Consider the following 18013-nt stretch of genomic DNA (forward strand, 5'->3'; position numbering starts at 1 on the left):
CACCTTCCAATCATCATAATCATCCATGTTATCATCATCTCAACCAAGAATCAAGATTTCCAAGATGCTTATGCTAGGTTAAAGCTTCTGTGACCATCTCCGGGTGTAGGGTTGTGTTTGTGGTTAGTCTTTTTGGTATTTTGAACCTTAATATTGGATTTTGATTTGGTTAATCATTCGGTTAGTTGAATCTTTACGTTTGTTTGTGTGCTTAAACAATTTTTCATAATTGAATGCTTAAGGTTGTATGAGTTAATTGGTTTAGGATTGAGTTCTTATCGTCATTGACCCGTTTATCATTAACCATATCATTGATTTCATTAATCAATATCTAAAACTGGTAATCAATTAGATTATTATTTAGCTGTGCCAATTATTCGGATTAAGTTTTGATAATCAGCCGAGCCAAATATTTAGTCTTTTGCTTATTAATTCAAACAAAGAGATTTCCAAATAAGTTTAATTACTTGTCCAACTTGCTTCACAACCTGAAACCTGGAGATTGGTTATTTCCTCATAACTGTTTACAAATCAAAGTAACATTGTATTTGCTTAACAAATCTTTCAAACCGCTTGACATCGTCTATCCACTTAGTTTAATATTTTATAAATTATGAATTTGATTAGCACTTTCCACTAATTCCCTGTGGATTCGACACCTTACTTGCCCTTGCTAGTAAATGTATTTTATAAATGTTTTTGATTGACATTTCGACATCGATCATTGTCTCAACATAAAACGTAAAAACAAAACATCATGTCTTCCTTCATAGATGCCAGCCATGCAATCCATGCCATTTGTCATCCTCAAGCTAGCTCCTTTAACCTATATACATGCGTCCATACTAAAAGTCAACTACACTGAGTGAGTTCTAGTTAATCACGCAACATACATTACATTCTCATACTACATACTTAACCTACTTTACTTTCTTTTATCCATGCATAAGCGTGTACCTTTATTCTTACTTTCATACTTTAGATCTTTCATACTTTCCTGCTTTATCCTACTTTACATACATACTTATATGTTTTAAAGAGCCTTTCGCCCTATAATCTCACAACTATTACTAGGGTCTGCCACCATCCTTTCACATATATTATTAGGTTCTGCCACCCTCCTTTCACATATATTATTTGGGTCTGCCACCCTCATTTCACATATATTATTAGGGTCTGCCACCCTCTTACCATACAACCATAAATACCTTTCTTTATATTTATATTTATATACTTTCATACATACTCTTAATCTTTTCTATGTTATTCATATATCATTCATAAAACATTCACATATAATACACTTACCACTAAAGGTAAGTGTATTAGCTAATCACATCGAGCATGCACACAGCCCTAAAAATATAAAAATGAAATGGGGCTAGAATCTCACATGTGTCATGTGCTTCTCAAAGTTAACTGTATTACCCCTCCTTAGCTATGCATGGCTAACTTTTAGGGTTTTGGTTTGGTTCAGATATGGACCAACACGTTATCCTAGATGTATTTCTTGTTGTTTTATAAAGCTTGAACACGAAATCCAACCTTTCTTCAGATCGGATCTAGGTCCGAAATGATCAGAGTGTTTATGTGTGTTTTTGAGTGTGTAGAGAGGCAAAGTTGGTGAAATGAAGGTTTTAGGGAGGTTTAAGGGTGTTTATATACCCCAAACCCCATGGACCTAAAGCCCATCAGCAACCCTTATTCCATCTTTTATTGTCCAAGCCCACACTCTATTATTTTTGTTTAACTTAGCTAAATAATAACACACCATTAAGTAAACGCAATTCTTTTATTTATTATTATCAAAAGTAGGATGTTACAAATTAGCATAGCATTTGAATAGTACATTGATAGATATTGCAATTCTTGTTCTTCAATAGCGTTATGGATCTTCATATCCATCAAAGGCTTGAATTTTACCCATCACAGTGTCAAGTGTCATAGTGGAAAGATCCATGGTTTGTTTGATTAGTAAGGTGTTCATAGACCAACTCTTCCAAAGAGCATTCATGAGCTTTTCCTTCAGTTCTTCTTATGTGAAAATGACAACAAAGCTATCACATTTTCTCACCAGTTGGGAAAAACCAGTGATAATGTCCTTAAATGATTCGTTTTTCATATGCTTGAACACATCAAACTGTTTCTTGAGAATATGTCTTTTTTTTCCTTTATTGAGATCGGCATTTCCCTCGAATCGTTGCTCTAATGCATCCACAATGCCTTTGAAAACTTGTGATGGCATAAACTATGAAACTTATTATAAACTAAACCCATGGTAAGCAAAGAATAAGCTTTTTTGCTCTCTAATGTTTATTTCCATCTCATCAATATCATCATAACCAGCTATCTTTTTCTTCACATGGGTTTGCCCATCATTACCTGTTTTCATTGGTTTAGTGTATCCATTGCTAATAGGAATCCAACACCAGTCGTGAGTCATAACAAAAGTTTTGAACCAGGGTTTCCAGCTCACATAGCCTTCCATCAAGCCTTGGTCGCTTACTTAAGGTATCAATGTCAAGGACAATAATGGTAATAATGTTAGGAGTCGACATGATAACGATCTTTAAGACACAATCAAGTAAACAATCACAATGTAAACTAAACAATAACGAGGATGCACCCAACAGATGAAATAATGAGCAGAAACAAACTATTTCTTAAAATTCTAAATATGATTAACACCACCTTATCATGAAAATGATTTTGAATGTAATTCTTAATCTTTTAAGAAAACACGAATGGTATATACCCTGGTTCGCAAATTCTAAACTTAGTTCTTAAACAATAAACAGATTGCAAAACAAGTCACAAACAAAAAGGCTTGTATCACACAACTAACCCAATCGTACTAGAACTTGCTTTGCAAAAGATTTTGGTTCGCACAAATTACTTAGATCGCAAAAGTCCAAGCGCTTGGTTCGCAAAACTCCAACTAAGTGTAAACTTTAGAAACAACGTGGATCACAAATTATCAGAGTCACGGTGAACCATGATCGCTAACTAGATTGGATTACAAACCAAAGCGGTTCGCAAAGAACCTAGTTCGCAGACAATTGCTATGCAAAAACTCATAATGGCAAATACTAGGCTTGCAAACTTAATCACATATTAACCTAATTCGCAAAACATGGATCGCACAATCCCCGATTGAATAAATCCGGATTGCGTACAATTAGGTTCGCACGAACTACCCGTAATGTGAATGCAACAGTCAAATAGATCTGATAACCGGAATGCGACCAAATATGACAGTCGTATGCGATTAGATATGCAAGAAACTAAAATAAAAAAAAATTATAAGATCTATGAATCCATGATTAACCGAACAAAATCATAGAATACGACCAGATATATGACAATCTATGATCTTATTGCATGAATAGGTTCCGTGTTTCATAGGGTTATAAAATTTAAATAATTTACTTGTTTGTGGTTTTGTTGTGGTTTAAGCTTGCCATAAGACTTGTTTCCAGCCATAGTTTTCCCAGTAGTTCACCTCTTAATAGTCTGACTTAGATATTGGGAGTTGGGTTGTCTAATTGCCTTATTGGTGTAGTTAGCCATTCTGAAACATCGACCGATCATCTAGACTCAGTTAGGATTAATTTATAACCTAAGTTAAGAAAGTTAGTGAAACTGAATTACCTAGATTATTATGAGTACGAGCCTTAAAGGAGTTTGTGATTATTGAGACCAACAAGAGATTGGTTATTATGGTACTTAGAAATTCCACCATGACTTTCCTGCTTTCTAGGTGTGTTTAGGGGTTTTTAGTTAGACCAGCAGGAGATCTAGTTGCCCTTAGTTATGTCTAGTTAGTTCATATTTCGAAGCCGGTTACATGCGCTCGTTAGATTCCCAAGTCTCGTTAAGTGTCGTTAAGATCTGTTATCTACGTGGTTCCCTTTTATCGTATCACTCAACTTTCCATTAATTTCCATTTCTTCAGTTCCCTTAGTGTTTTTATTTAAGTGAATTTAATAATTTTTAGTTTTTTAGTAATCAACATAAACAAATCAATTTACTTAGTTAAGATTAATTGGCCAAAGTTTAGTAGCTTGAGCCGCCTCACGTGTATAAACCCAAACTTGCTTAGTTGTGTTATACATGATCGATACACTGCCGAGGTATGAAGTGTAGTTTTGCTTTTCCTTTTTAAAGCTTAGTTTGGTAATTGGTTTTTATTATTAATTTATAACTACTTTGTATCACATTACTTCATTTCTGGATTCAATTCTATTAACCCTGTAGAATCTTGACTAGAAGAACAAACTATTTCTCAACTTGAATTATGAAATTTTTAACAATTTCAGCAGTCTCAACTTTAGAAAGAGTGTCCATACAAATCTTGAATAATCATCTATAATGACAAGTCAAAACATTTTCTTTGCAAAGTATAGAAAATAGGTCCAACGTGTTGCTGTAAGTTTTGTATTAGACACCAAATTATTCACTCTAATCCCCAAACTTTTCTCCTTCAAACAGCTCCTTAAAATCAGCACATACGAACCATTTCATTATTATCATATTCTATAGTGATGTAAACTATCGAAATATAGGAACCTTGAGGAAAGAACCTTATGGATATATGCCCCTTAGTCCGACCTCTTAAAAAAGAAAGACAAATTTTGGTCATTTCAAATACGTCATGAGAAATTTGAAGCGACTTGCGATATTTCAACAAATTATATACCTAAAAATTGGCAACTTGCGAAGTTTTAATAATAAAACTTTTTATCTTTTCAACTTACCTTTTTACTTCTGTCGCTTGTACGTGGCAATGAAAATTTTCACATTGAATCAAACTGATACCGACCTATTTTCTGCCGCAACACATGATTGCTTTTATAAAAATTAGACATTTAACCCGATCCATCACTGCACACATAAAAACACTTATTTAATTTGAAATATATTATTTATGGTCATTTTATAAGTACCTACGTAATCGATATCATCCTCTTAAAATAAGTCACCAGCAGCAGCACGCACACCATACATTACATACTAGTCATTCATTCAAACCTTTGACCTTCTTCATTCCACCTTTTCCTCTATTCCAATTTTCAAGATTCCTAAAACCCATTTCAATACGCACATGGATCAATCGGTTCTTGACGATATAATCCATAGGCTGCTTGCAGTTAAAGGCAAACCCGGTAAGCAGGTCCAACTCACTGAGCCTGAAATCAAGCAACTTTGTCAACACTCTAAAGATCTTTTCTTGCAGAAACCTAATTTGCTTGAAATTGAAGCACCCATCAAGATTTGTGGTATGCTTTTCTTTATTATTTGTTTCGGTTTCGGGTTTTGTGACTTAGGGTTCTTGATTTGGGTTTCCTTTTGTTTTTGTGAGATTTGTGACACTTGAAATTAAATAATAAGAATTGATCAAATTTGTTAATAGTTGAAAAGTCAACTCGGTGTTAATGAAATGGGTAGCCGGGCTGTGGGTGGGACTAATCGGAATGGAATTTTATATATAATTTTCAATTATATATATATATATACACAAACATATGATTTTCACTCGAAATTTGCCGGAAACAGCCACAAATTGCTGCGAATATGTTGGAATTAAGGCCGGAGTTAAGGTCTGACTAATGATTTTCTGTCCGATTACTGAAAAATTAGTCCTGGTTTTTACAATATTGAGTCAATTGTTGAAAGTCAATAATGAGTTTAGAACACTGATGGTTAGCTGCTGAAATTGGCTCATAATTCTTGATTGGTAGTTAGTTTTGATAGAATTTTGAATCAAGAAAATAATGAAGAGAAGATAAATACATGTTATGATTTGTTTTGGTATCCGTCACCACAACAAACGCGTGTTGTGGTTATCATTGTCTTTTAAAGGACGTTATGTATGCACCACAAGTTCAACATGTTGGTTAAGAGAAATATTAAAATTATTAGGTTTATCAGTTCTCACTCTTCATGTTGGATATAAATTGCTTCCAAACAGCCATTTTCATAAAACTTATATGTTGCAGGGCTTGTTATATGCATCTAGTCGATTACAATTTTTGACCCGTATATCTTAATTACGTTGATTTGACTTACGTGTGTATTTCAGTTGAACCCAATGGGTTAATAAAAAATATCAAAATTGCTAATTGTGATAATATAATTTTTAATTTCTGTTATCAAATGTAAACGATGCATAAAAGAAAAAAGATTGTAGTCTATCTGACCCAAAACTATTGTTTCGACCTGAATTTAAAATGAACCGGTTTTAATAACGTTTTAATGTTTGAATGGTTATAAGGGGACATCCACGGTCAATACTCAGATCTTCTGCGTCTTTTTGAATATGGTGGATTACCCCCACAAGCCAATTACTTGTTTCTTGGTGATTATGTTGACCGAGGCAAACAAAGCCTCGAGACAATATGCCTTCTTCTCGCCTACAAAATAAAATACCCGAATAACTTCTTTCTTTTGCGCGGAAACCATGAATGCGCGTCTATAAACCGCATATACGGTTTTTACGACGAGTGCAAAAGAAGATTTAATGTGAAGTTATGGAAGACGTTTTCGGATTGCTTCAATTGTTTGCCTGTGGCTGCTCTTATTGATGAAAAGATTTTGTGCATGCACGGTGGGTTGTCGCCCGACCTTAATAATTTGGATCAAATAAGGAATTTGAGGCGACCTACTGATGTACCCGATAGTGGGTTGTTGTGTGATCTTTTATGGTCAGATCCTTGTGTCGATGTTAAGGGTTGGGGCATGAATGACCGTGGTATCTCGTATACCTTTGGTGCTGATATTGTAACTGAGTTTTTAGAGAAACATGATCTTGATCTCGTGTGTCGGGCTCACCAGGTATGGGTATCTGTACTCTTGATTATTATTCTGGTGGTTAAAATCTGAACTTTATTGTTAAAAGAGTGTTTGAATCACCCAAAGAATGGATTTTTCCCCTTATTTGTTGAAAATGAACACTCGTTAGGGAAAACTCACGGCCCCACCACTGCTAGGGGTGTGCGTGAAAATGAAAATATTGACTTGTAACCGAAAAACGAACTGAAATAATGAAACCCGGAAAAAAAACCAACGGTTTGGCTTATGTTTCGTGAAAACTAAATTTTTGGTTCGATTTCAGTTTTGCAAGTGCTTAAAATTGAAAAGGCCGAATCAAACCAAACCAAATTTATGGATTTTTATTTTTAATATTGAATGTGAGTCTATTTATGAGAATTCAATAAATAGTGGACCAATGTTCTTGGCTTTACCAGTTGGGCTTGACATTTTTGACCCACGAGAAAAAATGGCCCAAAATAGTGAATTTGGTCCTATAGACTAAATAGACTAACTTTCAAAATAGACTAACATACTTGGGTTTTTAATATTGAATGTTAGTCTATTTATGAAAAAATGGCCCAACCCGAGAATTTATGGATTTTCATTTTTGTTTTCTTTTTTCTCTTGGGTCAAAAATGTCAAGCCCAACTGGTAAAGCCAAAAACACTGAACCAAATCTAAATAGAAACCCAACTAAACGGTTTTCAAGATCTCAAAAACCGAATTTTGTTTTTGGTTTGGTTTGGGCCAAAAGAATGGGCAAATAAGTATATATATATATATATGATAGGCAGCTGGGTCAGAAGGGATTATCAATCAATCATACCCAGTGGAGTCCCACCAATAGCAAAGCTATAAATAGGGTCTGGGAAGGGTGGGATGTAGGCACACCGTACCTCTATCCAATGGGTTGAAGCGATTATGAACTTGATTATTAAAACTGGGTTACCATTAGATTATATATATATATATATATATATATATATATATATATATATATATATATTAAATGATATTCAGCTGGGTTGAAGCGATTATGAACTTGATTATTAAAAATGGGTTACCATTAGATAATCAAATGTGGGATTTTATTACCTGAATAATATAAACTGATAAAAGGTTTTGCAGGTGGTTGAGGATGGATACGAATTTTTTGCAAACCGACAACTTGTAACTGTATTTTCGGCACCCAATTATTGTGGGGAATTTGACAACGCGGGTGCGATGATGAGTGTTGATGAAACTCTAATGTGCTCTTTCCAAATATTAAAACCCGCTGAGAAAAAGTCGAAGGTCAACTCAGGTATCAGTCTTTTTGGAAGCACCACCACAGCTAAACCCGGAAACACCCCAGCTGGAATCAAGGTATATTATTGCAATACAAGTTTAGAATATCTTTTAATTATTAGATTTAAGATATTTGATACAAACACCACAAAAAGTAAGTTCACTAAAGTCTATTTTCTGTCATCCTACCTTATAAAGCTCTGCACAACCACTTTCAAATTTCAACAGTGAAATAAATTGTGGTGATTTGTGTTCAAATCATTAAAAGTTATTCTCATTTTGGGTTGGGTTGGGTCGGGTCGGGTCGAACGAGTCATGGGTTGAAATGAGTCATGGGTCAAAACAAGTATGAGTCAAAATGAGTTTGGGTCAAAACGAGTCAATTAAAAAGAAGGTTGGTTTGGTTTGGGCCAAAATAGGTTAGGGTCAAACCGGGTTTTGAGTTTTTTTTTGTGAACGAGAATAACGGCGGAAACATTTTAGTTTTTTTAGATTTTTCGTTTTTTACTTATATTTTAAGTTATGATTTTTTTAATTAATTTTTTTGATTTTTTTTTGAGGGGATTTCTATTAAGATAAAAAACCCTCAAAAAAATATTCAAAAATAATAATAAAAAAATTATAACTCAAAATATAAATCATAAACAAAAAAAGTAAAAACACTAAAATGTTTCATAAGTTGTCCTCGTTCCATAAAAAAAAATAAAAAAAATAAAAAAAAAAAACCATCTAGTCACGAACCGAAACCGAAAGAATCGACGAAAATGAAACAAAGAAACAAAAAGCCAAAACCGGACCACATCAATCGAAATCGAAAAAATCAATTAAAACGAAACTAAAAGAATTCAAACCGAACAGAAACAAAACTGAAAAAAACGAACAAAAACGAGTCCGGAATCGACCAGAAAGAAACAAAAGAAACCAAAACCCAACACGTCATGGGTGAAAACTCGTGTTGACTTGAAACCTGACCCGAACCCGTTCCGATCTGAAACCTGTTTCATGCCGAAACCTGTCTTGTACGAAAACCTGTTCCGATCCGAAACCTGTCACATTTCCTTAGGACACTAACTCACATCGACCCATTTCTTTGAACTGTCGACCCATTTTGACCCGAAAATAAAATGATGGAATTTCAAATGACTCATTTTGACCCATTTATTTAAAACATTTTACCCAAACCAACTCATTTAACTTTTAAAACAACTCAAATTGACTCATTTGAAAGGGTTTGGGTCAAGATTGCCACCTCTAATAATGCACAATCAATTAACGATGATTTAAATAAATTAATTTATGGGCATTTAATGTGTTACACATTCATTATAATTGGTGCTACAGTACAGTTTATGGTTTAAGAAATTAAACCAATAACATAGCATGTTATAATCTATAAACTGTTAATAAAAGACAACATTTAGTGTACATATAATTATACTGCTACAATTAAATTTAAAATCCTATCTTTACGTTTGTATTACTTTCTAACCAAAATTAGTGATGGAGTGGAAATAAAGGTGGAAAAAAATTTATATTTTGGTCACAGAAATTTGCCATTTGCCTAACACTTTTGCTTATTTATTTAGGGTTGGGTTTCTTTTTAAGAACTCTTAACAACCATTTTAAAAGCTTTTTTTAATACTATTTGAGGGTAGTTTTATCAATTTTTATATATAAATTTGTGATTACATATATGAATCACAAGTTTACAAGTGTAAAAAACAAATCAATATATATGCAATAACAAATTTACATATGTCAAGAATTTAGATATGTGCACTAAATTTCATAGTTGTCCTAAATATACATATTTAAGTGATTAAACTACACTCTCAAATAATATTAATATATAATTATAAAAAAGGTTTTAAAATGGCTGGTCGTACACATCTAAGATTCTAGCATAGCTATGATAACGCATCATGGTTAATTTGCAAATGTATGTGTATGCTTATACTATAAAGATCCACACACATCTAGATCTTCTATGATTTTGTATTCTACACGTGTACACTGATTGTGCAGTTTTTTATTGTGATTTTGCATTCTAACACTTTTTGTTTGGTCTTTGCCGCAGTTCTTGGGTGGGATATCATGAGATTCAGTGTGGAGTTGAGGTTTGAACAAATGAACTCCATTGATGTGTGGTGCACGCGTAAAGACTGAGATATATAAAATTGTAGTTGTTGGTCATTGTTGTAGTTTATGATACGGAGTATGTTGTCGTGATCAACCACTTATGATGTGAAGAACGTCCGGACAACCATGTTTACATACCAATAAAACGAAAGGCGTTGGGATACCTTTTATTTGTCTTGTTTAATGTTCACATGTTAATTATCATCTCCGGCTGAGGTTGGGTCAAATGGGTTTGAGTTTTGGTCATTTACCAATACAAATACCCCCCCCCCCCCCAACCCCCAAATTCTCCCTTTTCCAAAAAAAAAGGAAAAAAATAGAAAACTTACGTTTGACCACGCTTATGTGAATTACCTTAGTACGGGTTTAGGGTACGCGGGTGGATTTGGTTGCTTCTGACAAATGAGAGATTTCGAACCATCTGCTTTATACGAGTTTAGTAATACCAACAACCAAAGAAGATAATATTGTAACTAATTGGAACAAAACATCCTCAGTTGGATTTTCATTCTTTGTCTATACGACAGATTTTTAAAAGCATTCAGTATTTGGTATTAGTTTATATAGACACATAGTTGGCTTCAAATCCTGACCGTGCAAGTATCAACCAGAAGGAAGATGAAGATGTTAAATTTGGATACAACTTCAAGTAGAGCTGGAAAAGCTTGTCATCTTGTTAGTAATAACACAGACATGTATAATAAGCGGGTTAGATGACACGACTGAAGGAGGCCCGAGTATTGAAAAACGTGTCATGCTATATTTGGAGGTCCATGATCGTGCTTCTTTAGGTGGCCCATGAAAATGGGCATAACTTGGCCCACGAAACTCCGTTTCAAGCCCATTACCAGTCAAATCGAAGCTTGAGACGAGAAGCACATTGTAGCAAACGGCCTACGGCGGTTTGGCCCTTGTCCGAAGCCCCAAAAACGTCTTCTAAATAAAGTTATGGGCCTTTTTATGTTTTTTCGTTAGCTTTTTCGTTTTTCTTTTTGGGTTTGTGTTTGGCCCATGGCCTTTTTTGGGCCCATTTCGGATTAAAAAGTCTGTTTATATGTTTGTAATCTGAAGAGGTAGACTTGAATTTGATTAATAAATATTTTTCTCTTCATTTTCCCTAACCTTTGGGTGGGATTTAGGGGTTTTGGAAGTTTATCACGGGAATTCGTAGAATCAACGTGATGTGATCTTCGTTATCATTTTACCGCTGCATCAACGACACTTTAGGACCCGGTTAAATAATACAAATGAAACGTATTTTTAACACAATTAAATATAACATTTCAATAACGGATGTTTATCATGATTAACTAAAGGCGGTTAAAATGATAAAACATGATTAACACTATTAAGCCACAATTAATATAAACGGGTCCATATATGCGTGTTATCAATCTATTTAACACGATTCATTAAACTTGTTATGTGTGTCATAAATATATTATTAAGCAAGTTGAACTCATTAAATAGACACTCTTAATCGTGTCAATAACTTTTTGACGTGTTTTTGAGTCATAATTTTATTAAACAATATTAATAAAAGAAATAAAGATACTCTTTTTATATCTTTGGGAATTTGTACTACATATACCGTATATAAATCTAAATGACTAAACGAGTTTAACATGACATTCATCTCAAATTATGGGATACGCCATATCATATGATTTCAAATTATGGGATACGGTTTAATTCAAACATATTGAACATAAGGGTCAAGTTATTCTACAAAGGTAAACAACAATGAGAAAGATTTCTAGCTAAACAAAAAAACCCCTTAAAAAAATTAAAATAAGTAAATAAATAAATCATAACTCAAAATTTAATTAAAAAACAAAAAAAGTAAAAACACAAAAATGTTTCAAGACTCTTTTTCGTTCTCGTAAAAAAAACACAATGGTAAGTGAAAATGGTCGTGTCTTTTTGTTTATCATTGTGTTTTGAATTTTTTTCGTCATTGATTGTGTATTTTTTTCCTTGACATTGTGTCTTGTTTTCTTTATATTGTGTTATATTTTGTTCGGCATTGTGTAATATTTTGCAATCTATTGTGTCTTTTTTTAGTTATAATTGTGTATTTTGTTCATTTTCGTCATTTTGTCTTTTGATCTCGCTATTGTGTCTTTCGTCAAGTTTTTTTTTTTTTTTTTTTTTTTTTTTTTTTTTTTTTTTTTTTTCTATGAACGAGAATGATGACATAAACATTTTAGTTTTTTTATTTTTTTTGTTTTTTATTTATATTTTGAGTTATGATTTTTTTATTATTTTTTTAAAATTATTTTTAAGGGGTTTTTTTGTATGGTAACAAACTTTCTCACATATCTCATTTTTGTCTTCCTTTATATTTTAACTTTACCCTTGAACATAAGGCTATGGACAGTGGAGGGGCTACAAATTGGGCGAATTACGACACGTGGCGCCCAGTCAACAAAGGGTGGGAATTTGATTTTGGAGTGTAATGGTGTTGTGGGCTAATATATATATATATATATATATATATATATATATATATATATAGTGAAAAGATCCAATACACTAATGACTTAACATACATTACGTACGCGAATTCATTTTTTCACGAATCAGTCCATGAAATCACATCCAAACATCTCGGAATTGTCAATACATATCCAATCAATCAATCAATCATTTGTTCACCATAAAAAACAGTTTTGGATGATTAATCGATCAATTTTTCACTTTTTCGCGAAGACCTTTTTTGAGCGTTTAAGTTTTTTGAGCGTTTTCTGAGCGTTTTAGGTTTTTGCCTTTGAGCATCTTGCGTACCTACCGTACGTTAAGGCATTAGCGTACAGTAACTGCATCATATATATATATATATATATGGGATGGATCTTGCGAGAAATGATATTAGAGCGAGAAGTGCGAGAACTGAAAGTGTAACTCCATTAATAACTAATTTCACTCCATTTCTTAAGATGTTACCTACATTTATGTAGGTTGGTTGTATTTATGTCTTAGATATACACATTCAAACCTACCTACACACATATACATGGGTATCTACACACATTCAAACATACCTACACATATACAAAAATACGTACCTACACACGTACATACGCACTTACACAATAATAAAGAGAGTGAAATTAGGGATTAATGAAGTTACACCTTCACTTCTCGCACTTCTCGCTATAAAAAAACTTCTAAAATGATTCAATACATATATATATATATATACACACACTAAACACAAACACATTTCGCCAGAATAATAAAAGTAAAAATACATTGACTAGAAGATTCATCAGCCTTTTCTTTTATTCTCAACACCACTCTTTCCACATGCTTTTTTTCAATATCATCTTTTGACATTTTATTTACATGTTTAGAATCACTAGTTGGTAACTCGCGTGATGCGGCGGCGATGACAAATTACATCACAATACTCGCTTTATGTTAGTTTATAGTTTATCATTCTTTCATGATATATTTTATCATGCATCTGCTTGTTTTCATTTTGTAGCATCGTATATGTCATTACCTTAACAGTTAATGCGGAAAAATATCGGATATCGGTCATTAACCGACGATATCTGAGATACGGGTTATCGCAGTGAGATATCGGTGGGATATCGTTAATTTTAATATCATGTAAAATTTATATATATATATATATATATATATATATATATATATAGCAATTTAACCCTAATAATTCAGTATAGTCTCCTACCATGAACAAATTAACCTTTTGCAAATTGCAAAACACTAACAATCATAGCAAAGTAATAATTGATTAAGACTTAAAACACTAACATTGAACACTAAAAGTTGACAATTAAGAATTAAAACACTAATATCAGGAGTATCGGTGATATATCGGTCAAAGATTAGTTCAATATGGGTCAATATCATTGATATTATCGGTACCAATATTCTGATTTATATATCGCCAAGGACCGATAACCGATATATCACTGATATATCGGTGATATCGACTGCATAGGTCATGACTGAGCCTTACAGATCTCAATAAAATGGGTATTTTAAATTATGACTTGCTTGTGGTGCACGCATATAATGCATATATGTGTGAACCCTCGGGTGGGCTAAAATAAAAGTGTACTAATTTTGACATTATTTTACCAATCTCATGAAAATAACGTTAAAAGTGGCGGAAGGTTAATCAGGCATCATGTGGTGGCGTTGATAGCCGAAAGAGAATGGTACACGCTCCAATCGGCCAGTGTCCCGATGGTTGAGTGTTATGTGCCTTATGTCTAATGCTTGATGCAAAATTACTATCGAGCCGGGGGTCTCACCGGAAAGCAGCCTCTCTATTCCTGAGGGGTAGATGTAAGACTGTCTACATCTTACCCTCCTCAGACCCTACCATAGCATTGATATTGGTGGGATTTACTGAGTACGATGATGATGATGATGATGATGATTTTAGAATTATGGGTCACTAATCCATTTATAAATATGTCTACATGAATTCGTGTGTAATAAGGGTAATTTGTGAAATTATTGAAAGTATAGTGTTAGAGCAAGATACTATAATTAGAATGAACGCACAAATTTTAAGGATAGACACTCTTATGGTTGATTATGCGAATTATGTTATATGGTATCTAATTTCACTCAAAAACATTTTACCATAAGATATCTAATTTCGGAGCCAATTCAATTATTTATCTACCAAATTATGTTATTATTATATATAACAATTGACAAGTTTGGTGCCGCTGAGGGGCACCATACTTGTCAATTGTTTTTTTTTTCAGTTTCTTTTTTGCTTTTTTTTATTTATTGTTTTTACTTCTATTATCGTAGCGAAATAACGGAAGCCGACCAAACGTCAATTTGTGGTTATTGTTTGATTGACTTCCGGTATCGTAACAAACGTGATAGAAACCGACTGATTCCGCCAAGACTCATCGCCTCAACGTCCGATACCGACAACGCTCGAGTTTTTACCAATGCCAAGTTAACCGGATGGACACCACCGATTCGTGCACCTCATTATTTACATTATCCATTTTTTCGCTTCGGCACCGTAACGAAAACTGACTGAATGGAAATTCTTTTCCGGTATCCTAATGAATGTCACGGAAACTAATTGAATTCACGTAGACTCACCGCATTTTGTTTTAAATCTAGTAGCGTAACGCACGTAACGAAATATAAATTATTAATATAAAAATATTTGATTCCTCAAACCAGAACCATAGTCGAGGGATCTTGGTCGTTGAAAAGTCCTTTCAAGGGCAAAACCTTAACAATCACCATCAAAAAGCATTCAAGAAACAACACAACAACAAAAAAAATGCTTACTAAATCAATGGACGAACCTCACACCATACAAAGCATCGTTTAGCATGTGACTTTGGTGTTGATTTATCTTGTGGTAACAGAGAACAGTAGCGATTTGTCGACCTTCTTATCTTGGTAGCGAGGAACGACGACATCGCAGGCCAGTCTCGCCGCCTCTGGTGGGTCGGGTGGTTGAATGAACAATTTTTCGTTGGAATCACATGTCTGTTCCAGAACATAGGTTTTTGTAGGCTTTGTGGGATCAGTTCTTGCAAAAGAAGGTTGCATGTCCAGTGATCATGATTTGTTTTCTAGTACTTCAAAGGTATATTTTTCTTTTTGTAGCTAATAATTTGTAACCTTTGCATGTAAGTCATTCTATTGTTGGGCTAAATAAGGGTTTTTACCGTCTCTTTGTTTAGGCACTTTTAAGTTATTCAAACATTATGAGAAATCCACTTCATCCAAGATCACTCAAGAACTCATGTTGACAAAGGCTTGAAAGTATATTCTTGTGACATTCGTCAATTTCGGGTCAATCGTATTTTCGTTTCGTATTTGTTTATTATGTAAACCGACACATTTTGTAAACCGAAACCCTCTATATATTCAAAATGGTGGATTTATGTTTCATATTTGTTTTACACTTGTCGGGTCTCAAAAACTCCTTTTCGGTCCTTAAAACGCCTTAAAAACGCTTAAAACAGACTTCAGGGGCCATATTTGTCAATTTTGAAAGTTTGTAAATAACTGGGCGCCCACCACATCGCGCTACGCAATGGGGGAGCGCCTAAGGCGTCGCGTGGCGCGACCAGTTGCGGACCAGCAGCTTGTTTATGTTTTGTTTGTCGGTTTATATCCTATTACCCAATCCGGATTTTTACCCATTAGACCTTATAATTAATCCCTCAAACCTTAAACCCACCCTCATGCTTCATTTATCCCTGCTCTCACTTAATCCTTTCTCTCAAATTCTCAAGATTTATAGGTTGTTCTTTATGTTCTTGGCAGTTTGACTTTCAAAAGTCAAACTGACAATAATCTTTCATTTCAATTAGCTTATATAGTCTTATTAATACTTGAATATGGTTATAAAACATATATATAATATACACCCCTTGTTACCTTTGGTGGTCACTTCCCCGGTCTCGATCGGTGGAGTGTCGGGCCTCGTAAGGCAGAGCTTCATGGAAGACTTTCGTGGTCCTTGATATATATATATATATATATTATCTAACCATGTAACTTTATTATTGCTTACTAACCATGCTTAACTTCTGCTCATTTTAGTTTGTATAACATATTTATGAAGTTCCATGGTTATGGGTTTGTAGAGACTAGCCTCGGTTTAACCGTAAATAGCTCTAAACCGTAAACCAAACTTTGTTTACTAGTTTTTGTTAAATAATTGTTTAAACATACTTGTTGTTAGATTTAAGTTTCTAAAACAATTTTTATAAGTTCTATGGTTATGGGTTTGTAGAATCTTACCTCGGTCGTAACCCGAAACAAGATCTGAATCGACAACCGAACTTTAGTTTAAAGACTTTATTATTAATTTTTTGGTTGTAAAACTTAAGTATCATCATTTATAAATTATTATATAAGTTCTTTGATATTTTGGCATGCGGCAACCATCCATGAACTTATTGTGAGATGGAAACCGAACCAAACCGAACTAAGCCAATTTTCACTCGCTTAAGAGACACAAGTGTGTTTCTAGCTATCAAGACTTGTATATTCCTTTAAAAATAGTTTATAAACTGATTTTAAATTTTTTCTTAAAGTACTTGGAATGTTGAGTCCAACTTGATCTTATAACAATGTTTGGACCGACAAAACCAAACACTCACTTAACGGACGTTGTTAGTTCTAAAACAATAGAACTACATACTTGGTTAAGTCTTATTAAATTTTATTGTGTTATCTCATAACATTCATTATTTTGGAAAGTTGACTTTGGGTTTGACCAATTATCAAAACCCGAAAAAACGACCCGAAACACTCGTTAAAACCTGTTTTAGAATCTATATTATAAATGGGCTTGCATTCTTGCATTTTTACCCACCTTATTACTTAACATAGGTTGAGTAAATATTAAGGGCTAGATACTTTAACCCAGTGTTGAGCAAACTTATATTTTAAAAGACTATTATTATGTTTTTCTTAAATATTTACATTTTAAACCTTAAACTTTAAATTATTTACATTTCCTATCATTTATTTTATTTAAAGACTCCCTAGACAACCCTTCTAATTCAAGACTTCCTTTCGTCTAGACTTTGCTCGTTAAACCTCATCCTTCCGGTTACTCGTCATTTTACCGATCAAGTTTATTACTTGAATGCGAGTACTTTTCATACCCCGTTTTCCATCTTTCGTTTTGGGGGTGGTATTGCATACTCATATAAATTAAACGATTTATACTTGAGTCTTAAACCACAAACTTTATTGTATACTTGACTTAAATAAATGCTCGATTTTGGGTTCT

General features: G+C 33.6%; 1 protein-coding gene across 1 annotated transcript; it reads left to right on the plus strand.

Moving 5' to 3' along the window:
* Nucleotides 1-5074: 5074 nt before the first annotated feature.
* LOC143601163 (serine/threonine-protein phosphatase PP1 isozyme 3-like) lies at nucleotides 5075-10429 on the plus strand. The gene is made up of 4 exons (XM_077078642.1): nucleotides 5075-5279; nucleotides 6275-6834; nucleotides 7942-8178; nucleotides 10178-10429. Exons 1-4 carry the CDS (start codon nucleotides 5105-5107, stop codon nucleotides 10196-10198), a joined length of 993 nt encoding a protein of 330 aa, XP_076934757.1. The 5' UTR covers nucleotides 5075-5104; the 3' UTR covers nucleotides 10199-10429.
* Nucleotides 10430-18013: the final 7584 nt, after the last annotated feature.

The sequence above is a fragment of the Bidens hawaiensis genome, unplaced genomic scaffold (assembly GCF_021521415.1).
Source record: "Bidens hawaiensis isolate Kalapana, Puna unplaced genomic scaffold, B.hawaiensis_p1.1 tig00055796_1, whole genome shotgun sequence".
Taxonomy (NCBI): domain Eukaryota; kingdom Viridiplantae; phylum Streptophyta; class Magnoliopsida; order Asterales; family Asteraceae; genus Bidens; species Bidens hawaiensis.

Excerpts from the sequence above, each read along its gene's own strand:
- LOC143601163 (XM_077078642.1), top strand. The coding sequence starts at position 5,105 with ATGGATCAATCGGTTCTTGACGATATAATCCATAGGCTGCTTGCAGTT. Across the intron at positions 6,835-7,941 it reads TCGTGTGTCGGGCTCACCAG|GTGGTTGAGGATGGATACGA; the intron begins GTATGGGTATCT and ends AAGGTTTTGCAG. Across the intron at positions 8,179-10,177 it reads ACACCCCAGCTGGAATCAAG|TTCTTGGGTGGGATATCATG; the intron begins GTATATTATTGC and ends TCTTTGCCGCAG.